The sequence below is a fragment of the Brachionichthys hirsutus genome, chromosome 7 (assembly GCF_040956055.1).
Source record: "Brachionichthys hirsutus isolate HB-005 chromosome 7, CSIRO-AGI_Bhir_v1, whole genome shotgun sequence".
In the NCBI taxonomy this organism is placed as follows: domain Eukaryota; kingdom Metazoa; phylum Chordata; class Actinopteri; order Lophiiformes; family Brachionichthyidae; genus Brachionichthys; species Brachionichthys hirsutus.
The window spans coordinates 14,138,191-14,162,222 of NC_090903.1; the positions used below are offsets into that span (position 1 = coordinate 14,138,191).

The 24,032-nt window shown below is 48.4% G+C and overlaps 3 protein-coding genes across 3 annotated transcripts in view; 1 reads left to right on the plus strand and 2 right to left on the minus strand.

Moving 5' to 3' along the window:
- The window catches only part of birc6 (baculoviral IAP repeat containing 6), a 42,223-nt gene extending 34,484 nt beyond the window's left edge, over positions 1-7,739 (minus strand). The window contains 10 exon segments of the mRNA XM_068741664.1: positions 31-1,647; positions 1,789-1,847; positions 2,373-2,542; positions 2,636-2,861; positions 2,962-3,044; positions 3,195-3,306; positions 3,384-3,577; positions 3,660-3,797; positions 4,663-4,844; positions 7,528-7,739. Coding sequence (XP_068597765.1) covers positions 31-1,647; positions 1,789-1,847; positions 2,373-2,542; positions 2,636-2,861; positions 2,962-3,044; positions 3,195-3,306; positions 3,384-3,577; positions 3,660-3,797; positions 4,663-4,844; positions 7,528-7,738 — 2,992 coding nt within the window. The 5' untranslated portion in view covers position 7,739.
- Positions 7,740-8,206: 467 nt separating this feature from the next.
- On the minus strand, positions 8,207-11,806 carry yipf4 (Yip1 domain family, member 4). The gene is made up of 6 exons (XM_068741180.1): positions 11,614-11,806; positions 10,585-10,738; positions 10,215-10,386; positions 10,050-10,127; positions 9,840-9,953; positions 8,207-9,736 (listed from the first exon to the last, which is right to left on the minus strand). The coding sequence occupies exons 1-6, from the start codon at positions 11,669-11,671 to the stop codon at positions 9,599-9,601; spliced, it is 714 nt and encodes a 237-aa protein (XP_068597281.1). The 5' UTR covers positions 11,672-11,806; the 3' UTR covers positions 8,207-9,598.
- A 1,446-nt stretch (positions 11,807-13,252) lies between these two features.
- On the plus strand, positions 13,253-18,094 carry exo1 (exonuclease 1). Its single transcript, XM_068741613.1, has 13 exons — positions 13,253-13,413; positions 13,552-13,671; positions 13,952-14,075; positions 14,812-14,949; positions 15,043-15,255; positions 15,373-15,560; positions 15,665-15,767; positions 15,854-16,067; positions 16,147-16,324; positions 16,466-16,988; positions 17,164-17,238; positions 17,393-17,593; positions 18,017-18,094. Exons 1-13 carry the CDS (start codon positions 13,253-13,255, stop codon positions 18,092-18,094), a joined length of 2,316 nt encoding a protein of 771 aa, XP_068597714.1.
- Positions 18,095-24,032: the final 5,938 nt, after the last annotated feature.

A 24,032-nucleotide genomic window follows, 5' to 3' on the forward strand; every position in this document is an offset into this window, starting at 1 on the left:
GGTCGGCGGCGCTGATAAACCAGAACTCACCTTTCGTACAGGCACAAAGGCGGTCTGTCCCAGAGCAATAGGTAACCGACACAAAGGGGTCCGCCTCCTCTGCTGACCCCTCCTTCTTCGGCGGCTCCACCTTGGCCAGGACCTCCAGTGTGGACAGGTCCAGGATCATAATGTACCCTGCCTGTGTGGTCACCACCAGGTGGCCCAGGCCCGACACCTCGAACTGCTGGCACTCCTTTAGACCAGCGGGGGAGGGACCGGTTCCAGCAGCGCCGCTGCCGGTCTCGGCTGCTCCGCACGCAGTCCCGATTCCAAACCCGGAGGATTCGGGTTTGGAATCGGAGGGGAGCGCCTCCTCCGGCGCCTCTTCGCTCTCGTCCTCCCCGGTGTCAAGCACGTCCGGAGGGAGCAAGATGAGAGAGGTGATGGCGTCGCACGGGTCCGAGATCCGCTGCACCTTGACGGGCTCCTCGTCCAACGTGACGATGCGGGTGGAGTAGTTGAGCTTATAGAGCGCCAGGTAGCCCCCGCTGCCGCCGCCGGGGGGCCTTGGCTGCTGGCGTCCTCCTGGGGGCAGGATGAGGGGCGTCTGAGACGCTGACCCGCCCGGGTGATGACCCTCCACCCCGTTGGCCATCGGGGGGGGTAGGGGGTCTCCTTTGCGCTGGCTGCACATGGCGGAGTGCAGGCGGTTGAGGTTGTTCAGCGCCTCCACCTGGTTCGTCGCGCTCGTCGCAGATTCGGCGCTGCACGGCTGCAGGACGACCAGGAGGTGGGCGCCGTCCCAGCACGGCGTGATGGAGTCCACGTAAAGGCTCTCCTCCTCCAGCCGCCTGGGGAGCCTCAGACACTGCGCCAGCGCCCCGGGCCGGGGCGGGGCGGAGACAGCCGCGGCGGCCAGCGTGCTCCATTTGTCCACGTGACCGTCTAACCCCGCCAGACTCGTCGCCGCGTCGGCGAACTGCTGGATGTACGTGATGGGAGGGTCCTGGAGGAGGAGCTGCTCGTGCGTGTCGAACTCCATCTCTATGATCTGAGGCATGGTGAAGCCTTCCTCGTGGAGCCCTTTGCTCATGAGGTTGTTCATCTGGGCGAACACCTGCCCCGGCGACTTGTCGTCCACCTCCCTGATGCTGTAGAGCAGCAGCACGGGGACGGTCTTGCGCGGAGCCGGCAGAGAAGAGGCGCTTAGAGGCGGGGCTCCTGCGAGGTGAGCGATGCCTTGCTCCTGGGCGTTACACGTCTCTATCTCCATGGGGCCCTGGTCCTGGAGCGGCCCCGCTTTGAAGGGCTCGGGGCCCTGAGTCCTAAGAGGACCGTCTGCGGTCCGGCGTGCTTTGGCTGGGGCCGTGGACGGGGGTCCAGCCGAGGGGCCGCTGGACGGCGAGCAGTAGCCGAGCAGGCCTCCGGCGAGGAGGCAGGGGAAGGGAATGGTGTGGCGGTCGGGGACCTTGTCCTTCGCTTTCGTTTGGCCGTGGGCCTTCGCTTGGCTCATGGCGGGGTTGGCGCCCAGCTCCTCCAGGTCCTTGACCGTGTCCTCCAGCACGCTGGCCACCACCTCCCACTGGAGACTCTCGGGCTGCTGGAGAACGCTCAGCGCCGTCACCCCGAGACTCAGGTCCATGCTCTCCCACTGGGACGGCTGGCCTGTAACGGGAGCGAGCGGAAAGGTGTCAGGACTTCCTGTCGAATGCCCAGAGCTTGCGAGACCGGTAGATCGAGTGTCCCACACGGAGTTTAGGTGCGGCTCCTCTGCGGCACCGCCGACGGCGACAGATCTGTGTTTACCTGCCGCTGACTCCGACCTGGAATGCTCTTCACTGTCGGAATCCTCCAGTTGGTCGTCGCTGGAAAAGTCCAAACAGATCAGGCTGAAACAAACGAAGCTGTGACTCACCGACATCGTTTTTTTGTTCGTGGCATTCTCATCTGCTTCTTCCTCTGTGTTTATCTGTAGCGCTCGTAATGGGGCCGATAACGTATCGGCACACGCCCTCGAACGCCTCGCATCGAATGGCGGCTCTATTCTAACGAGTGGCGCCGCGACGACGCCGCCTCCATTCCTCAGCTACCGCTGCGCAGCTTTATTTTCAAACTAGACGAGATTCTCGTAATGACAGAGAACACGTCACCTCTGCTATTCCAGAGTAAACCACGGCTCACGCGTAACCACGGCAACACAGCCTCAAGGATTTTGTCATGCGAGGCTTTTTTTTTTCCCTTTATGTGTTCCGTTAATGTTCGGACGGAGGGATGTAGAAGGCGTCAACGAATCACAAACGCATCGAACGCTCTGGGAGTGTACATGCAACACTGTGTGTGCGTGTGTGTGTGTGTGTGTGTGTGTGTGTGTGTGTGTGTGCGCGCGCTACCTGTCTCCCTCCAGTTTAGGCAGGTCAGAGCAACACGTCGACTCCTCCAGCCAAGCCAGGGTTGGTCTCCGGGACTCGCTCAGCGTCTCCGGGTTCAGCTCGCCCCCGCACAGAATCAGCTGCTTCAGGATGGCCGGGTCGTACGGGTTGATGTCAAACTTCAAGTGCACCTGTTACACACACACACACACACACACACACACACTCTTTAATCCCACAACTGTCGGGTGACAAGCAGAAGCTCCGGCGTAACGCCCCCCGACCTTCATCATTTTGGAGACGTCCCAGATGCAGATCTTCCCCCTCTTGGTGGCGGCAGCCAGGAACTGGGGGCAGCTGCCGAAACCGTAGCAGGCGATCTTGTCCGAACCGTCGGGGCTGTTGGGGAACTGGGCGGGGCTGGTGGCCAGCGTCACCGAGAGCGGCACGTTCTGCGTGTGTTCGCCTTTCACAAACGGGCAATTTGGGGAATGTCGCTCGTGTTCGGACCTGAAGCACACCGGGGGGTGGGGCGTTAAAGGATGCTAAAATGCTCTTCTCCCGCACAGCTCCCGTGATAAGGAACGAAGAGGAACTCGTGTCCACTCACCAGGGCTCATCAGTCGGTTCCCAACACACCAGACAAACGCTGCAGGTGAAGCACATGGCTCTGTCATCCCCGGTGGAGGCGGGCTGTGAAAGGGGAGGAGCCCATTGGTGGTTAGGCCCGGTTCAGCCCGAACGGTAACGATGATGCAAGCTAAAACTTCAAACTTCGTGTGTTCTTCCTCTCACCAGAAACACCAACATGCACACCGACCACAGGGTTCTCTTTGAACCTACCTGGTGGTAAAATCCCGCTTGAGCCATCGGGTCGGGCTGAGCCCACCGGTACCCGGCGTGCGGCCACGACGTAAAGGTCTCCCTCCTGTTGGCCTCGCTGTACATCAACGACCTGTAGAAGCGCCGTTCAGAAACACGCCCAGGGTTGTGGTGCGACGCTCTCGAATGGGGAGAAATGATTTCCGTTACCTGTCTACGGACCTGCCCGGCCCGACGCCGAGCTCCGGCCTGGCGCTGGACAAGAGGTAGGAGACCCTGTCCATGATGGACGAGGCCACAGACAAGGCGGCCACGTTCTGGTTGATCTTCTTCAGCTCGGCGACGATGGCGCTGGCCACCAGCTTCAGCACGTGGTGGGGAAGGTGGAAGGTCACGGTCGCCCACTGTATTCAGGGAGGGAGGTAAGAAACTCGGGCCGTCGGCTCGACCCCAGGAGGCAGAGAGACGCCCGTCTGGCGCACTAACCTTGGCCACTTTGTGATTGGCTGCCGTCTCGTGCGAGGTATTCTTCAGGCCTTCTTTGAGCTGCGTGAGAAAGAGTTCGTAGCCCTCCGTGTTGGACACGTCGATCTTTTCCTGACAGGCTGACAGCATCTGCTGGGCCTGGGGAGACAAACGCTCCGTTATAACTGCTGGGATTGAATTGACTTCAGGTAACGTTGCACATCGCTCGCATATTTAAGCGTTTAAAAAGGCCCAACCATGAAGCACATTGTTGTTCTGCCTCCGAGACTCCAGCAGGGTTCGCTAACAAAGTCTAGATCAACGGGAGAGTGATCTAAACTCAACTCCGTGATCCAATCATCAGCGCTAAGATCTCTGCTGACTCATGAGCAGGTCTAACTCGGGTTAAGAGCACAATGGCAGGTCTGCGCTTTACACTGGGCAGACCAAGGCCACTCTGGAATGGGCTTTAAAAGTGCCAGCATTCCACGAGTGTGACAACGGAAACCGTCGCGTGACGGCTGACGTCATTGGCTGATTTTCTTCAAAGTGGCGACAGCTGCTAAATGGTTCCGTTTGGGTCACATGCTCGTCATCAAATCAGGCCGGGATTAAAAAAAACGATATACGGACGAATTGGTGGTTGCATGTCGGGTTGGGAAGACGTTTCTTAAAGTTCAGTGTGGGTGCAGGAAGTACCCACACTTCACCCACATGGGTTCAGATAACACATACAGTACAATCAGGGAGCATGTCCCGGCAAACATCAAAACAAAATCCTGCAGTAACAGTACATCCTGGCCGAGGCGAATGTTCTCACGCCGGTTTCTGGTTTAAAAACACATTCGTATTCACTTATAAAGACGCTTTGCTCTTCCTTTCGGAAGCAGCAGCCTCTTCTGTCAAAGGGTTAGTGTTCTCGACAAAAGTCTTCCTGCAGACACGCCCACTCAGGCCAAACACAACAACCGGTGTCAAATATCACGCGACGACATCTTCCCCGTGCGTCTCTCTGGTAAATTACCTCGGTGACGGGCAGCTCCAGCTGAACGATGTCCTCAGGCTTGGCCACCGGAGGCTGGAGGGCCGTGTCCAGGAGCAGGATGCCGTTCAGGTCCTTCCTGCATCCCACTGCATAGTCGTCCACGAAAAGCACCTTGTCTACCGCGGGGAAGTACTGACACCTGACACGCCCGCCGGGTTTAGCTGCGACAGAACAGAGCACAGCGCAGAGTGTTGGACAGGACGGCTGGGAGCAAGGACTAAAGATAATCCTGAAAAACACACAATGCCAGGTCCAGTTATCTTTACTGGGGCGGGTTTGGTGTCCCGGCGTAATCTAATTATTTGTGTTGTACGACTGGTCAGCATTCGCTTTACTTCTGGAGGACAAAGAATAGTCAAAAATGAAATTATATGAACCCTTCAAAAAGACACAATATCGCATCCGGTGACATTTCACTGCGCCGTCCACAGAAAGTAAGACCAAGTTGTCTAAACATGAGCGAGGCGGCCGCCTATGAAGCTCCTGCCTTCGGTGAAGATGACACGCCCCCCCCCCCAAAAAAACCAAAGAAAATCTGAGTTCAAGGAAGAGCGATCAAAGTGAAGAAATCAGGATTAGTGTGGAGTTTCAGTTTCAGTAAAAGTTCAATGTATTGATAACATTTGGTCACATGAATGCTGCTGACCGGAATGGAATGTTTGGTGTGACAGAAGGACGGCCTTCATGACGATGGGAGAATAAAACCAGCCACAATTATTTCTTACAAATAATTGAGGACAGATGCTTATTGGTTTTGCAGATATCTGAAGAAGCCCAGATTTACTGCCTTTTATTTTACTTTGGGGCTTTCCGACTTCATCACAACCGTTCCTCTCTTCTCATTTTCTCCGCCGCCTGTCTGGTAAGTCTACGTTTGCTACGACGACCATCTCGTTTTACACCCTAGGAGGACGTCGCTTAACCCGAGCTGTGAGGGAGTCGGTTCCTTCGCCGATGAAGAATGCCTTCATGAGCAAATGAGGACAGAGTCATTCAATCATTTTGTAAAATAACTGAAAGAATAAAATAAACGGGGTTTCATGTTGGACAGATTAAATAAGACATTTCTTTCTCCTTGTATTTACGAGATGTTTCCTTCATTGGAAGTGCTGGAATTTTACTGTTAAGAAAGTGATTGTTGACCCTGTTGCGTCACACATGGCGACACCGGGGTGGTGGGGTGGTGTTATTACGCCACGGTTTGGCTCAGCGTTAATAAACTCTGTACCTGTAGCGGGCGTAAAAAGGGATCACTGATTTTATTTTATTTTTTTATTCTATGAGACGAAAAGAGCTTCAACACTCATGCTGTAAGAGTCTTCGTCGTAATTTGTAATACGAAAACTTTAGATTTCTATACAAACAGAAAATATACAGGAGAATCAGGGGATGATCTAAATCTCTAAGAGTTCTCGGACTCTGATTCAGGCTCGAGCTACTCTGGTGATGGAAAAATGAATTTATTGTCACTTTTACATGGACAATAATTTCATCTACTAGTTGGGGGGTAAGGAGTTCCCAGATCCCACACTGCCTCCCCGGTTTCAAGACAATTTCTTCTTTTTTTGAACTCAGCCGATTGTGACCTCCAGTGACAGCACATAGAACAAATACCTCGATATCGCTTTTGTGCATTAACACAGAAAGGGGAGGTACAACAAAAGGGGGGTGATTCATTACAGTCTATGCTTCTGTTATTACTACAAACAGTTTCCAGGTTGTGACATCGATTTGACCGACTCTGAATCTGCATCGACTCGGCTACATTTTGTTAGCAGGGCCACGTACCTGCTGCTTCTCTGTTACCGTACTGTGAGGCAAAGCACATTGAGCCCCTCCAGATATTGATTTATATCTGACAGATTGAAATGACTTGAAAGATCTGGATCCAACAGGGGAAAAGCGTAGGAACCGCATTGTTGTCCATGCCTGGATAATTACACTGTGATTTGTAAAATGACAAAGCGATGAAAAATCCACATCATGACAGAATCTTATCAAGTCTTAACCAATAAAATCCTACCACAAATAAAACTGTATCCAAATATGTTTAAAAGTTTAAGATATCTTGCATAATTAAAAATCAAAAGAAATTCTGGATCCCATAATCTTCAACATGTTGGTGGAAATAATTTCAGAATTATTTGATATTCGGGCTACGCGCAACTGAGCTATGGCTGCTAAATTGGTACATTTCGACTAGAACAGAGTGTTGACATTTACCAATACGATCAGTCACCGATTGATTAATTCAACCAGGTAACTGTGAACCATTGCACCAAAACAACAGCATCAATTACTTCAGCATTGCCTACAAAGCGCACGACATGTTGCAAACTTAAGCATCTGAAGAGCCGCTAGTTCAATTCGCTATCACCGTCATTCAATACATTGTAGAACATATAACTGTGTCACAATAGGTTAGCGGCTTCAGGTATCCCAGATGAGGGTCATTTATGACATATCTTGACTGACCACTAGAATGACAGAAGCTGACAGCGACCGGCTAGATAGCCCTGTGCTGCGTTAACTAGCTTAATATTAGCTCGAACGGTAAATGTGTCTCGTTGCAAAAGTGGAAAACAGCAGGGTTCACGCTTTTTAACATGACCCCCCCCCCCAAAAAAAATAATTTTTTTTCAGAGAAGCAGAATAACCTAAATACATCTTGTTGTCTAATATTTTAGCTACAGTAGGTGCATGCTAGGAGCTAATGCTAGCTAATGCTACAACTCATCCCCTGTCGCGTTCAGCTATGTTGACAAACACAGTTCGTATAATTAAAACTCATCATGTCCGTGTCAGGACCGAACCGGGGGGTGGGGGGGGGGGGGGGGTGTTTACCATGTAACGCTGAAGCCTGGAGAATAGCCCCCGAAGTGCCGTCAATGACTTTGATGCTGCCACGGCTGGTGACGGCCAGGATAGCGTTAAGGGCCGGGTGGTAAGAGAGGCTTCTCAGGCCCTCCTCGTCGCAACGCAGGCAACCGTCTCTCAGCACAATCCAGTCTGAGGAGGTGGACGAGCAGGAGACCGGCGAGGCCGCGGCCGCCATCTTTCTTTAATTTTCCCTTCCCTTCTGTAGATTGTAAAGACCCGAGAATACAAATAATAATACTAAATCTATAAAACTAACTCCGAACTATCAGTCCGCTGCCACCGCTGACTACTTCTGCGGCTTCTTGTCCTCCGCCCGTTCCGGCAGCAGTGGCTATTCACCATCAGCGCTAAGGAAGTCCACGCAGGGGCGCTCTGTCAGATACGCGATAGGTCAACGGAGCTAGCGTATCTGTGTCACATCTCGCGATAACACACAGTGCGAACGAGAATAGAGTGTAACCAGCGGAAGAGATCGGCAATGTTTCTTTGTTTTTTGCGCCCTGCGCTCGTCCGCGCAGTGGGTGCAGTCCAGTTAAATAACACTACAAGCATCAAATGCACAATTAAAGCAGACATTTAAACGACAAATAAATAAAGACAAACCCATTTATGGATTAAATGATCAGTTTAAAATACACATCTACTCTGATTCACTTTTACTTTTCATGGTTGGTGTACAAAGATACCAAGAACAATTTATAACATTTTGGTGATGATCCAGATGATCCAGATGTAAATCAGATTACGAGGGGAACGAGCTGCTTGGCGGAGGTCTGCGCTCGTGCTTTTCTTGTTTTGTTCATGTATTTTTTTGGTACTATTTTTGTTATTCTTGTTTTGTGTGCTCGTCTTGATTCAAATTGACTTATTTCTTACCATATTGGCCATATCTCAATTTTAAGGCAACATATTTAAACAGCTCAATAAAACAGGTAGTTAGGATTCAGACACCTTTTGAGTAAATTAGTGCCCAGCAGAAAATCCAATTTTAAATAATTTAGCAACATTTCTTTCTCTATCATCTTGCTCTAAGCAGTAGTTTGATTGCTCAAGTGTTTTTTTCTTTCAGAAACAACTTATTTTTTAGATGCGTTTCAGTTTAAAGTCATTTTTCATTGATTTCAGGAGGAAAACACGGTGACAGAACAGCTGGATAATAAAAAGAAGCCCTCCTTTTAGTTTATTGTCATAGTTCTCAGTTCTACTGGGTTATGCTTTTATAGGTTTTGTATAAATTGCAGCAAATACTTTACTTTAAAATATGGATCCAGATGATCTGTATTCATTGTCTTTTAATCAATGGTGAAACAACAGAAAGATAATTATTTCCCACTTTTTACCTCACAGGAAAATGGCAGCATATTTTTTGTCACTCGGCCTCGAAATTTCAAGTTTAAAATTTGCCGTTTTAACCGGTTCAGTGACTTTGCCAATTTGAGCGAATACATAAATGTGTACAACACAGTGTAGCATATTTGTGTGAACAGATGCATTATAAGAAGCCACCGTCAGTCCGATGTTCAAGTGACAGCTAATAACATCCTGTTCTGATCAAATGTATTAACGGATTGACAAACAGGCCACAGGGGTGAGGAAACAAAGAAGACAGGTTTCTAACTGCCCCAGGTGATCGGCTTCAGGTGCTCAAACCTCCAAATCAAGAGAACAGGTCCGAGCTATGAGAAGCACGAATCAACAATAAACATTGCATGACAATTAACCTCAATCCCTTCTGCTTGATGCAGACCTTTCGAATTCTTCATGGAACAAACACATTCTTCTATCATCAAACAACTTCATTCCATTTCCTGCTTCCTGAACTGCAACTGCAGCTTAAGATGTGCAAGCATGTCCATTTTATTGACCAAAGACAGGGACAAATCTATGTACATTAATATATAATTCAATGATCTCCGCCATCTACAATTACTAGAGATAAAAATTAGAAACACCATAAAAAAATCCTGGTTCCATAGATTCTTTTTTTTTAGCCCACGCTCCAGGGTCCATGAGTAGGGTCCATAGATTCGTCCAATCACGCACCAGTGTACAGTGATAGGAAGTAAATATACAAAAGAAAAATGGGATATATGAGGAGGGGTTTCTTCGTTTTAAATTCTTCTCCAACGAGCAGTGACACTGCGCTGTAAGCGGCCCAGAAGACTCCAAACAGCTGAAAGATGACGAGAAAATATCTTAATTCCTAACATCATTACCTTAAACGGGATATTTAAGCAGCTGGTAGCCACAGATGAACACAGTTGCCTCTGACTCACCTTAACTAGAGTAGGAACCACATCAAATCCATGTATCACGACGAGTATGGGGGCAATGACGATGAGAGGAAGAAGGGAATATCCTATCACTCCGAGAACCTGGCCGAAGGAGACCTGCTCAAGGGAACAACAGGACTCCGTCAGTAAATGTTTCTCCTGTTGGACACGTTTTTTGAAGCTCTTTTGACATTCTGACTACGTGACACTGACCTCACCGCCGAGAACACGGGCTAGCAAGAAGATCGTTAGCGATCCAAATATCCAGATGGTGATGATCCAAGATACAACCTTCAGAAACAAAGTCACGTTGAGCACGAACACTCAAGACTGTCACAAAAACAATTAGATGAGCCGCTACAGTTGTGTCCGTCCTACCTTGAACTGTCCAAAGATAGAGATCATGGAGAAGAACAGCACCACGGCTAGAGGGCCCCAGAAGTCCGGGTTATCTCTGACCACCTGCCGGTTGTAGCCCAGCGACGGCATTGGCATCAGCACACATCGAATCTTGTAATAGATGTCCTTCAGGTCGATATCAAGCTCCTCCCTGATCACAGATAAGGTGATAAACTTTGAGCCGACGGGGGAAGACAACGCTCCTCCTTGTTCAGTGCTTCACCTAAATTCACCATCACAAATATTTTACTCCTTTAATGAACAAGGATATTCTCGCTTCTTCAATCGAGAATAAAGTTTGATCGCAGACTGTTTGATCCAGTTAAGAAAAGGCACGGCGCCTACTCACAGAAGCGGTTTGCTCTCTTCATTGCCATCCTCCTCCACCTCCAGCAGCCAGCCATAGCCTCGCTGCCTCAGGAAGGTGGTGGCATACGGGTCTCTTGCCCCGTCTGTGCCCATGTTGAGTTTGATTTCCTGTGGATTGATGGCGCCACTGAGGTCTGTGGAGGACATGTGTGGTGAACATGACATAAGCACCAACAGGCGACGTAAGTGACATCTTGTTCTAAGGACACCGGTCAGTGCCGACGTGTGGAAAAATGATCAACTGGCAAGCATAAGGATCGGAGTGACTTTGACAAGAACCGCGTTGTGATGGCTGCGAGACTGGGTCCGTTCATAAAATGCGTAAGAGGTCATTAGGTGTGGATCACGTAGCAAAGAAAGAAGGTTGTTGAGATTTCAGTCTATTGTTCATCAGACCTTTTCATTTTAATTTCCATTACCTGAATACTATAAAGGCTGCAGTTTTAACATGTATTTGTGATGTTACCACAGACCTTCTAAAGACAGTCTGTTCAACACATATTCATTCTTTTGTACCCAAATCAATTAATTTAGGAGGCTGTCGCAAAGCAGATGAGACTCTCTGAATTACGCCTTTATTAACCACCTTAAAATACAATTTAATACACAAACAGTGCTTATAAGCTGCTGGGACAATGGTGGCGAGATCAACGCATTGCATCACACTTGATACAAGTTGAAAATTATATTATATATGACGAAAATCTAAAGTTAATTAAAGTAAATAGAGCGTTGGAGTACCCCGTCACAACAACCCGGAAGTTGTCACGGTGGTGGAGCGTCTCTGCGGTTACTGCTATCCCTGTAGTTAGCATGTTTATTTAACAACGTAGCTTAAAATGCAGTTACGTTTACGACTTCAAACCACAATGTCGAGCCAGGTATCGTTGATATTTGCAGTTCGAACCTGAGTGACCGCACAAATGTATTAAAATAGTACAAAAACAAAAGCACATAAACAGGTTAGCGCACAGCTTTATTCGGGCCTGTTAGCCACGGAGCTACACACCTTCAGCTTCTGTGGAGGAGACGAACGTGAAATCTCCGTTGGCGGGAGGAAACTGCATGATTCATTTAATATCAGCACAAGACTCGAATGGAAATTAACAACGTCAAAGAAAGTGTCTGTAAAATGTTTCCACAAGCGTTAATAACGCTGTTATTGATCAATCGAGTTGGACTATCGCATTTTGTTTTCGTTCCGTCCGTCACCAGAGCAGGAAGTGAAGAGGAAGCTGGGTAATGAGACACGTCTCATGATGCGTTCACGTCGCTGCCAAAAGTCGGACATGCACCATGACTAAAATAAAATAAGCAAATAAAATATGTTGTGCTAGTATAAACCTACGCACGTTTATATCAGGATGATATTATTTTGCTATTCAATCAATCTCTTCTTTTATACACCTCTTCCACCCAGAGATTTTGATCTTGAGCCGTTGATGAAAGGACATGGTCAGTTTAGTCAGACAAAACACAACAGTACTATAACCTTGAATGTAGCACGGCGATACAGGATTGTGTTTGTGCCGCCTGGAGTTCGAAAACGCTATTAGTTATATATTTATTATATATGTATTAACCCCCTTGTAATCTAATTTAATTACACACTTCATTGGTTTGATAGTTCTTGGACGAATTGAGACAAGTTCAATGCTACACGTTTCAATTTACAATATCTTATTATTACGTGAAAAAATAACGTTAGAGTATTTCACATTACAATTAATCAATTTTCTTTTTCTGGTGTATCACAAAAAAATATCCTGATATAAGTGTAAGTAAGAGCCGGATCTGTGAGTTTACCGAAGAACCACAGCCCTTGGAATACGCCTCATGTTTGCGCAGCAGGGTGTTTGTAATTGTTTTGATTATAAATAAAGCTGGCTGAAAAACCTTTGTAAGCGTACTTCCTGTTCCTCACTAACCACACCCACTTGCGTCATTTCCTTTGCCGCTAAAACTAAATTCGCTCCAGCGACAAGTTGCATTTCAGTGTGGATTAAACTGACGAAACAAGAAGTAAGTTTAATTCGTTATTGTTATGCCTGTGGAGTTTATAACGGCATTAGCCCAATCTTCAGATCAATTGTGTTAACGTCCGGTTGTGTTGGCGCAGAAACTGTCCGCTTGAGATTGTTATTAACGTAAGTTCCGTAACCTCGAAGGACGAAAGATGTCGGAACAAAAGTTGCGAGTATAATGAGAAATTGGACGTTGTAAAAATCACGATAAATGATTCCACGATGATTCTTTTAAACTCAATTCCTCGCACATCACTGTTTTTAATTATTTTTAATTATTATTGTTTTTAACAGTTTTAGTTTTTGCTGTTTTTGTTTTGTGTTTTTTTTTTTGACATTACACTGATTGATTGGACCATAATCAAATAAAGAAATGGGCATAAAACTAAAATGAATTTATTTAGTAAAAAAATTGATATAGAAATTATATACCGGTATATATATTTTGTTTATCTTGCATGTTAATATGTAAGTTTGGTGCTTTCATTCATAATCGAGCTGTAATAAGGGTGTGGTTCACTTCAGCCAATACCTTTTCAGTCATTGTTCTGTTGTTAGTTAGTTAGTTTGTTTTCATTTCATTTCATTTTCATTAATCATTGCGGCTCGGATCAGCAGCTGACGATGGGGATCCCTGGACTCCTGCAGTTCCTCAAAGATGCAGCAGAGCCTGTCCATGTGAAGAAATACAAAGGCCAGACCGTGGCCGTGGACACGTACTGTTGGCTGCACAAAGGGGCATTCTCTTGTGCCGAGAAGCTGGCTAAAGGAGAACCAACTGACCAGTAACTATTCTTTTTATTGTTCCAGCTGAACTGGTTTAAATGTGTTCAGGAATATGCTAATATTTGCTATTTACTGTCTTCTTCTGATGACGGTTGGACATGAAGAACTCATGTTGACCTTCCAATCTGTCCAACCAGGTATGTTTGGTACTGCATGAAGTTAGTGGACATGCTGTTGACCTTCAGAGTCAAACCGATTCTGGTGTTTGATGGACGCAACTTACCTTCAAAGCAAGCGGTGGAAAAGGCGCGCAGAGAGTGAGTCTAACTGTGTGACACCATTTCATTTGATTTAATACCGCTGATGGTTTTATTGAGACCTGTGTCTCTTTAAAACGTGGAACTAATATATTAACCAAAATGGGAAAAATGATTACAATCATTGATGAACGTTGCAATTTCGTGCCGCATTTTTAAACCTGTGGTTTTACTGTAATATAAATGCTCTATATGTTGTCTGCAAAGCACTTTATTATTATTTTTCAAAGCCCTGAGTATCAAATGGCTAACGTCACTGTTTCCGTTTTGTTCGCATCAGCCGCCGGGAATCCAACCTCCAGAAAGGACGCCAGCTGCTGCGCGAGGGCAAACTGTCCGAAGCCAGAGACTGCTTCACCCGCTGCGTTAACATCACCCCAGCCATGGCCCATAACCTCATCAAGGTAAAGACCTCTTCGCTCGAGGTTCACCGCGTCGTTTCAGCCGTACTGCAGTCAGCTGTTTGAACCTCCTCTTCTTCGTGGCTGCATTACCCTCGCCGAAGGGGAGGCGAGGGTAATGCAGTTGGGTCTGTCTGTCTGTCTGTCTGTCTGTCTGTCTGTCCGCGCGCATAACTCAAAAACTAGTAACCCAATCGACTTGAAATTTGTACACAAGCAAGGTTCTGTCCGTGGCTCGGTCCTCCTCGAGAATGGCGTTGATCTGGATCTGGATCCAGATTCTAGAATTTTTTTAAAGGATTCTTTAACATTGCGAGATAGGGCACATTTTGACATTTTTCTTAATTTCTTCAAAACATATGGCGCTATGGATCTGAAAAAAATCACACATAAGTACTCCTTAAAGGTCTATGACCATGACTAATTTCGGCCGGATCCGGATCACAATCCGGATCTGAGAGCTAATTTTCATTCTAAAATCGGCATTTTTCAAGAGTCCCTCCTGACCTCAATTCTGGAGCTAGAGACTTTAAATTTGGTGTGCAGACTCATAGTTCATTCTAGTTTCATATATGGTACCGTTGTAGTTGTATCTTTTCCCGTTCCGGAGCAGCAAGCTAGAGCAGGTTTGGCCCCTCTGATCCGGAAGCCCTGTTTACTGTCACACAAGATCGAATAGTCTTTTGGAGGCGGGGGTCTGCAATCTCTGACTGTCTCTTGTTTTTTCTTCGGTAACCAGACTGCGAGGGCGAGAGGGGTGGACTGTGTTATAGCTCCGTACGAAGCCGACCCTCAGTTAGCTTATCTGGTTAAATCTGGTTTGGCCCAGGCTGTCATCACAGAAGACTCTGACCTGCTAGCGTTCGGATGCAAAAAGGTATGTCGGGGATGCGTGCCTGAATGAGACTCACTCTTCTGATCCGCTCGTCCATCGCCGCCAGCTCACCCTCCACGCCTCGCATCCGTGCAGGTGATCCTCAAAATGGACAAGCAGGGCAATGGCCTGGAGATAGACCAAAGTAACCTGGGACGCTGCCGCTCTCTGGGGAATGTTTTCACGGAGGAGAAGTTTCGTCACATGTGCATCCTCTCTGGCTGCGATTACCTGCCCTCCCTGCACGGCATTGGTCTGGGCAAGTCCTGCAAGCTGCTGCGGCTGGCCAAAGAGCCCGACGTGCTAAAGGTGAGACCAGCTGGGACGTGTTGATTCAACGAACCGGCGAACGGATGCGGAGACGGTCGGTCGTCGTCCGTCGGTTGACCAGACGACTTTCGTAAAAAACTCTCGCCGTCCCTTCAGGTGATCAGAAAGATGGGTCAGTACCTGAAGATGAATCTGGTCGTCCCCGAGCAGTACGTCGAAGGATTCGTCAAAGCCAATAACACCTTCCTTTACCAGCTGGTGTTTGACCCCGTCCGGAGGAAGGTCGTACCCCTCAGCCCGTACCCAGAGCACGTAGACGCAGCCGCCCTCAGCTACGCTGGGCTGTATCCTCCTGGCCTGACTTTACGCCTTAATGAAAGATTTACACGTTTAAAATGACACATTCTTCTCCAGCGCTTGGTTGAATCCTTAATGACGTTGAATCCAGTCATCTCGGAGATGAGAACGGCTTCCAGATGGCCGTGGGAAACCTCGACATCAACACCCTGGAGAGGATAGACGACTTTAACCCGGACAAAGCCCTTCCGCGGGTATCGGATTGCACTCGTTTTCGAGGATTCCTGGTGATCAAAACAGTTTCAGGTTCAATTTAGAACAATCGCGAATGTATTTTCAGCCATCGAAACCCCGGAGTAAGAGCTGGAATGACTCGGCGGCTCCGCCTGGGACGAGTATCTGGAGCAGAGGCTTTAATCCATCGGGCGTAGCTCCGCCCCCGTCTGCTGGCGCTTCAGACAGGCCTCCCCCCACGAGGGGAAAGGAGAGAGTCGTCCACCTGGGTGGCCTGAGGCTGCCCTGCAGAGAGCTGCAGGTGAAGAGATCAAGAGAAGGTGAGCCTTCAAAAGGGGGGGGATGGGGGGGGGGGGGGGGGAGGAGCCGATGATAAAACGTGCGGTTTGTCTCCCGCAGACTCTTGCGCATCGGACCAGGACGTGCTGCAGCAGTACTCCGCCGTCACGCAGAAGCGGTCCAGGTCAGAACAGCAACCGGACAAACCGGCGCTGACCAGGCCACGCAACCGCTTCGCTACGCTGCTGCAGAGGAGGAACCAGGAGGCGGCGGGGGAGGAGCAGGAAACGTGCAGCAGGTGACTCACTTGGACTGACCTCTGTCTCGTCTCGTCTGTCCTTCCCTGTGGTCTCACTTTGTGTTGGACGTGGATGTGAAATGATTATAATTTCACCCCAGCCTTTACCTCACAACATTTTCTCTTTATTCCAACATGCAGGTTCTTCAGCCGCCGCAGTCCAGTGACCAGTTTGACCAGTAAGGAGTCTGAGCCGCAGGAGCCCAGAGCTGCGAGTCCCGCTCGGAAGGACTCTCGCAGCACGCAGAGCGACGACGGCGATGGGCCTGACGCGCCTTCTCTAGAAACCCCGAGTCCACCTTCGTCACAAAGCACCCCATCTCCCAGCTCACCCAGTCGGGGCCTCAGGCTGTTCAACTGGCCGGGCAACTCGACCTCAACCGACAGATCGGACAAGTCCACTTCAGCGCTGGACGCCCTGCAGCGGTTTCAGTATAAGAAGGAGACTCCTTCCTCAAAGAGCCGCGAGTGTCCTGGAGACGCGTCGGCCCCGGGTCCGTCCTTCAACGACGGAAACCCAGAGGACGAGGACGGCCTCCCGGACTCCCCTCTGTCCCAGGACAGCGCCTACATCTCCCAGTCCCAGCCTGACCGTACCCCCGATCACATAGAAGACGTCGTCTCCTTCATCTCGCCGGCCTCCTGTCAGGAAGATGCTGCGCCGGTACGTTCCTATAGGCTGCTACCACCTTCCATAAGCCCCCCCCCCCCCATGCTTGCCTTGTGATTGGTTCAACCGCCACACATGTGGTGTCGATCAAAAGTCGGGACAGTTTCATTGATGCTGTACATCAGAAAGCTTTGTGTTCTCACGTCTGCCTTTTGGAATCCGTCTTCAGGAACTGAGTCCGTCCGCGCCGAGTCCCCCACCCTCAGCAGGAGCAGATGGGAAGTCCAGCCCGCCGAGGTCGAACGTGAGTTCTACATTTTACAAAGTCTTTATGGAGCTACGACTCTTCCACCAAAAGGTTGTCTCCACATTTAAAGGACGATTTCTCCGCGCTGTACCCGAACGCATTCGACCGTCTCTATTACTCCGATAGATAATTGATATTACGACGGCTCCAGGTTTCAGGTCTTTCGAGACAAAGGAGCCACGGTCCAACAGCAAAGGCGGGAAAGTTGGGTCCAGCCAGAGTCAGCGGCTTGCGGAAAAAGCCTGTCGGTTCTGGGAAGAAAAGCTCCGCCTCCAACGACGAGAACAAACCCGGGGTCCAATCCACCATCAGCGGCCTGTGGAAGAACTTCAGCTTCCAAAGGCAAGAGGACGTAATCTAGTCCAGTGACTTTATAAATGTTTTATTACACATTCCAGGAAGAGCGCCATGAATGCCTGCTCTTCCAGCGGTGGCCAATAGAGGGCAGTGTGAGACTTTTACATTCTGCTAACGTTCTCAGGAGAGCAGCCAAGCTAAACGGCCCCCCGTTCGCTGCCTCAGTATCCTGCAGCGGGGATCCGGTAACATCCACGAGCATTTCATTCACCCGACGCCGACCGGTCCGGTGGATTGTCCACCCCCATCAAAGGCCGAGATAAAAGCCACGCCGTCGACAGACTCCTGTCCCATCTCGGCGCACGTTTCAGGCCTTTTGGGCTGATTCCAGCGCTGTTACAGACGGATACGTGAAACGAACGTTTATCAGCAACGCAGTTAAAACGGCGGCTCCTTGTGTTTTTCCAGACAAACCGAGAGGATGACTCCCTACAAGAAGGGAGAGCCCATGTCTGCCGTCGAGGACAACCTGCTGGCCGTCTCGCCTCAGACATGACCCTAACCAGGAGCTGCTCTTCCGTAGACGTCTCACGCGGCCTGTGTGGGAGCGACGCTTTTAAAGCACACCGAGTGTGAATTCTAATAAATCTGCGTTAGACCGATCTCCTGTTGTGTTTTTCTTTCTTCCTGTGCTCTGTTGTTTTTTGTGGATTCAGCAAAGCGGCCGAAGAATGTGTCACCTTAAATTGCTCAATGCATATTTGAGTGTTTACTCAAGCCTTCGTGGTACGTTTCAGAGCTAGGCATGGCCTGTTCTGTCTCGGGTGAACGATGCTCTCCGTGTCACCTTAGCTGGCCCGGCTCCATTCCGCACCCATCCCGAAGATCCTGTGGAAATGCCTTCGTTTTGCGGCGTTAGTTAAAAACCAGAAAGACGCCGTCTTTCTGGTTATTTATTTTAGACCTGCGCCGCATTTTGATTGGCTCTCTCCTGACCAGATCTAAACCGTATGCTGATGTCTTTGTGCAATTCTGGGTCCAGATGATAAAAGAATTATTCCTTAGACCGTACCCTTCCTCTCCAAAGCATGCAAAGAATAGAATTCTGGCTCTTATTTGTAAATGGGTCTTTGCTAAACTGCCCAAATCCCGTCTCGGTGAACACCAAAATCCATCGAGGCGTTTTTTTTATGGCTGCTTGCGTTCGTTGCTGTGCGGCTGACGTGAGCGAGTCGCTTTGACGTGACTCTCGGTTCTCCTGCTGGCGTTACGCTTCAGGATCCGTTCTAGCCCAGTGTCCACAGCGACTGCAGCGCTACCATGTGAAGCGGCGTTCAAAGGAGACGCGTCCCAGTTGAACTTTATCGCATAAATCACTCCTCAGTGTTGCTGTGAGGTCGAATGCCTGAACTAATCCAGATGCCAGGCATTCTGCAGCGACTCTTCAGCCAGCATATCTTTATTGCACAACAGCCCAAGTGTCAGAATGACTGCAACGCTTTAACCTTGACTCATGCACTTCCCAGCGGGGGGGGGGGGCGCAAGAGAATATGTAATGGCAGCACGTTTGACGGCTACGTCTTATATGTAAATCTATTAGAGTCACACAAAACTATTGTTAAAGTAAATTACAGCTGCAAAGATGGCGGCTGCTGGCAACCTCCTGCCTGCTTCCGTAGCTTTAGCCGCTAACGATAGCAAGTCTGATGCAGAGACATCAATTCCAGAGAGCCAGAAGTATCGCAGCTCTTTGTGAAACAGCCATAAACCCATTTGTAGAAAATATGGAAGGTCATTTCTTTCATCTCATCTGCAACACGGTTCCCTTTGGACCTCCGGACCCACCCGTTCCATTCCCGCCGGCCTGACTGGCCCTTCCTCCCAACGCTTTCGAAGTTTTGTGGAAATCATATTTTTTCCTGACCTCATCTGATTGAGAAGACATTTTTCGTGCATATCGGACCTCTTTATGACTGGGATTTTTTGGCGAGTGAATTGAATGCAGATTTTACAACATATTATTTTTTTTATTTTTTGGAAATCCAGATTGTTTTTTTTTTTGTATCCAGACGGGAATCCGGTTCGCTCTCAAAATTGGATGGGATCTAAATTAAATCTTCAGATTTTTTTCATCAAGGTCCAACACAAGCTCCTAGGCGGAGGTAATAAATCAAATAATCCTGCCAATTGGCGAGAGGACCCAGGTGAAGTCTTACTTGTCCTCCTTGTTGCAGAAAAATGCCTTTAAGGTATGTGATGGGCTCCACCTTGTATAGCATGGTTCCCACATCAAAGAGAAGTTCAAGCAGTCATTCATCAACGTGTCAAAACGATCATTATTCCGGTCACAACTGGAAACAACTCTTACACGTTTTAAGAACAGACGATGCAACCGGGGTTTAGCTCCTCTCATACTTCCTGTTTGCTGCATGCGTGAGCATCGGCAGGAACCAGAATGCAACAAGCGTTGGATTGTTTACCCAGGAAAAGGGACCGTGAGCTGGTTTTACACCGTCAAGAGGCGTGTTTGTTTCACAATAACAAAAAGGCAGATTTATGTGACTGTAAACCTTCTGCTGTGTAACCACAGAACGATTAGAGCACCAAATTCAGCCAATAGCAAGGAGCGCTTTGCATAAAACCAGGCTGCAGAGTATCCGAGTGTTCGAGGTGAAGGATGTGTGGATTAACGCTGCAGGAATGCCGCTGAACGGCATTCTGCGCAGAGATCCTATCGAGACTGATACCTGTCCTTGCAACAATACCCGAGAAAACGATGCAAAATCAGCCTCTCGCAAGTCGTCCCGGCAACGCCACACAACAGGCAGCACATTTACTTCTTTGCTTTGTGCTGCTGAAATTATAATCTAATCCCATTCATCCCATCCATTCTCCAGCTCTTATGAAATCAAATCAGGATTTTTTTATTTTTTTATTTTTTGCAGAATTTCAAAGTGATCTTAAATCCAGGATCTCTTCTGGATCATCACCAAAATGTAATCAACTGTTCCTGGTAAGATTCCCAACATTTCATCAGGATCCATCCACAACCTTTTGAATTATCTTGTTAAAAGACAAACAGAAAAAAAACAAAGTCTTCATAACAACAACAACAACAACAAGAGGAACCTGAAGACAACTGATAAAGAAACCAATCAAAGGATTCATATTTCTGTCTCATTAGATACATTTACCATGTAAGATTCCTTTAATGTTGACATGGTGGAGCTACTTTTGTTACCTATAGGTCTGAAACATTCCATAGATTTTATCTGGAGAAGGTATGTCACACGTTTCCAATCAGTCCTGACAACATGCTGAACGGCGACATAGTGATGGCACATTCCTGACACCGAGATCTAGCCGGAGGACTGGGAGGAGAAAAACAGAGCCCGCAAGTCTCTCTGTCGGAATTCAACCTATGAAAGGTGGTCCAGTCACATGCAAACAGGACCACTGACATCCAGGATGAGAGGGACGTCTGTCCCTGTCCGTTAGACTAAAATGTCCTCCATCAACCAGCCGTTCAACCAGTTTGTGTTATAACTCCCTGAACTTGTCAGGATAGCCTGCATGTGAATGTGCTGAAGAGAGATCTCCTTCATAGCTGGAAAAACGCAGATCTTTAAAGGGGACATTTTATGAACACAAATCACTTTTCTCATGTTTCTGCACTAAAATTTGGTCATTTTCGGGTCATTGCCAACCCGAAAACAGCTAAATTAAACCATCCAGTCAATCCTGCACAGTTTCTGTAGTTCTGTAAATCAAGTATTGAGAGAAGCTGGCAGCCATCACTCCTCAGTGAGTTCAATACGGACTGCTTTTTTTTATTGCTCATCGTTTAGCTTTAATGACAACGCCCTTCCGTCTGGTACGCCACATGGCGTGAATACAGCGATGGGTTGGGCAATTAGTGACTAATGTTGAATAGCTTTGTCTGGACAGCTTGAAAATAACACAAGACTTTGTCCAGGTATCAAAAAAGGCGTTTCCTTACAGGAAAATTTAACAACGTAAATAGATAAATTCATCAAATAAACAAACAAATGAACATCTAATGTGGCTTAATGTGGATGTCCCTCCTCCAAAGCTGCTTCAATAAACTCTTCAATCAGCAGAAATCAATTGACTTCAGGCTGAGCCAATCCTGATGATGTCATTCAAGGTATAAATAGGGGAAGTGGTTAAGCCCCTCCTCTTCATTTTGTCGTCTCTGGAACACAAAGTGAGGTTGGTAAGTAAAACAAAAAGATGTTAAATGAACGAAGAAGGGAGCCGATAAACACAAATGAACGGAACGATTGAACGTTGACTGTAATCAAACAAAACGCAAAAGATAGCAAGTGAGGCTTTTTGCAGATCCTTTATTTAGTAAACCTAAAAGTTGCTTCAGCCAATTAAAAATTCTCCTCCGCGTCCATCAATCTATCTTAGTTTGACCTGATTTTGGGGGTTTCTTCCTCCGCTCCAATGGAATGAATCGTATTCTGTCTTTTATTGTGCATAAGCCAAGAGCATGTCGGCCCTGAAGCCCTGCGAGATCAAAAATGGCAGCGGGGACGCTGGTATTGAGTCGCACCCTGCGGACACGTGACGCCGATGCGATCAACCTGTTCCACTGTTGGGGCTGAAACAAATAAACACCCGGAGGGAAATGGCAGACGTGTGGCCTTTTGCTAAATAGAACTTTCTGTGCCTTCCAAAATGACGAGCATCCACTTTAAAGGAATATAAAACTCATTCATCTAACTAGAGCTTTATGACGCTTTGTTTTCATTAACTTTCAATGTTTGCCGTTAACATCGCTGCCGTCCGGGTTCTCTGTGTGAAGCAAAAAAAAAAGGCCCTTTGATCTGGTTCTGCATCAAAGTGCTTCCCCAGTCGTTCCATTTCTTCCCAGTCTAACGATAAGCGGCCGACTGGCGGAAACTCGCTTTGCTTTATTCTCCTATTCGGTGGAGAATAAAACCTTCGCTACTCAAACAATTTGTTGTCCTTGTGAATGTGCACTTGCAGTGTTCTGATCCTTGGACACAATCTCAGAGTTTCATTCAGGTAAAGAGCGATCGGGTGGCAGAATGGAGGCAGCACGAAGTGCTGGTGACGGCCTGCAGCTGGTTCGTCCTGTTAAAATAGGAGTGGCATCTGTCTCTTCTGCCTTCCAGTCGGGTTTCGGCTGCCGACGTCCTGCAGAGCGCTCTGTGACGTCTGTCATTTGGAAGAGGGGCGCTGCGAGAGGCGGTGCTGATGCGGCCGAACCTGTTCTCCTGGCTGCCTTTAAGCTTAAACTGACAGATCCATCCCGACCTGCCTGACAGAGCGGCAGCGGCACGCCAAGGACGACTTCTCTCCACAGGGGGGGGGTTTGCTTTTTGGTGGACTCGCCTCTGGAAGCTGTGGAACGGTGAGACCTTCGCCGTTCGTGCGCCGCCTTTCGCTGCCCGATGAGATCATTGAAAGCAGACTGAGATTTAAACCGGAATGATTCTAGTGTCGCTTTTCCCCACGTTGGCAGGGAGTCCCCGGCTCTGATTCGCGGCGGATATTTCAGGTTGATCTGGGAGGGGGGGGAATGAGTTGAAACTAAATGGAATGGCTTGCAATGAAGCCCATGCAGGCGGGGTCTGATGACCTGATGTTTGTGTCTTTACCTGCTGCGTGGTGAAAACGTCGCTACTGACAGCGAAGGTGTAGAAGGAAGCGAGCGCGTCCCGTCACTGTCCAGTTCGGGAAGTTCGGGAAGCCGTTTCTTTGTAAATGAATGTAATCCCAGTCGGGTAGTCCGATTGTGGAATATTTAGAGTTCCGTCTGTAATCTGTCCCGATGGAGGGATGCATTTGAAGACGCCTGTTGTTACCCGGGTTCTGTTGCACGGTGAACCGCCGCCGACCTTTCGGCCACAAGCCTGAAGCTTTTGTGACTGCTGAGCTGTTTCTCTCTGAGGCCCTAATTGGCCTTCCGTTGCGTTAACGCAGTTAAAGTGTTGACCGGCTGTGTTTTTGCTTGGCGTCATTCGGATGGTTTTTTTGTTTACAGCCACAGAAAAACATCCTCGTCTCAACGTGCAGCTTGTTTTTTGGCACATCCCAACATTGCAAAAGCTTGCAGGAGGTTGACAGGTGAAGACATCGGGGCGTGGCTGGGAAAGGAGCGCATGCGCGGGGGCTGAGCGGTGAGGCCACGCCAGCCAGAATGCATCCCGACCGACTGGTTTAGCATTCCTCCCGAACAGAACTGGCATGAGGCTCGGAATTCCTGAAGCGTGAGGTGGCGTGTGGGCGTCGTTCCTAAGAGGCCGTCTCTGCCGATGGAAAGGACTTTAAACGTCTAGAATAAAGACGCCGCTCTGATATTTAGCAGTCGGGTTCACTTGGATGGAACCGTCTGGCACCGAAGGGGATGCAAAGCGTGGCGTCCACCTTAGATCAGGATTTATAGACTGAAGCAAGGGCAGGGTTCAAGCTCTGCGTCTTCCCTCCAGCGTAGTTCT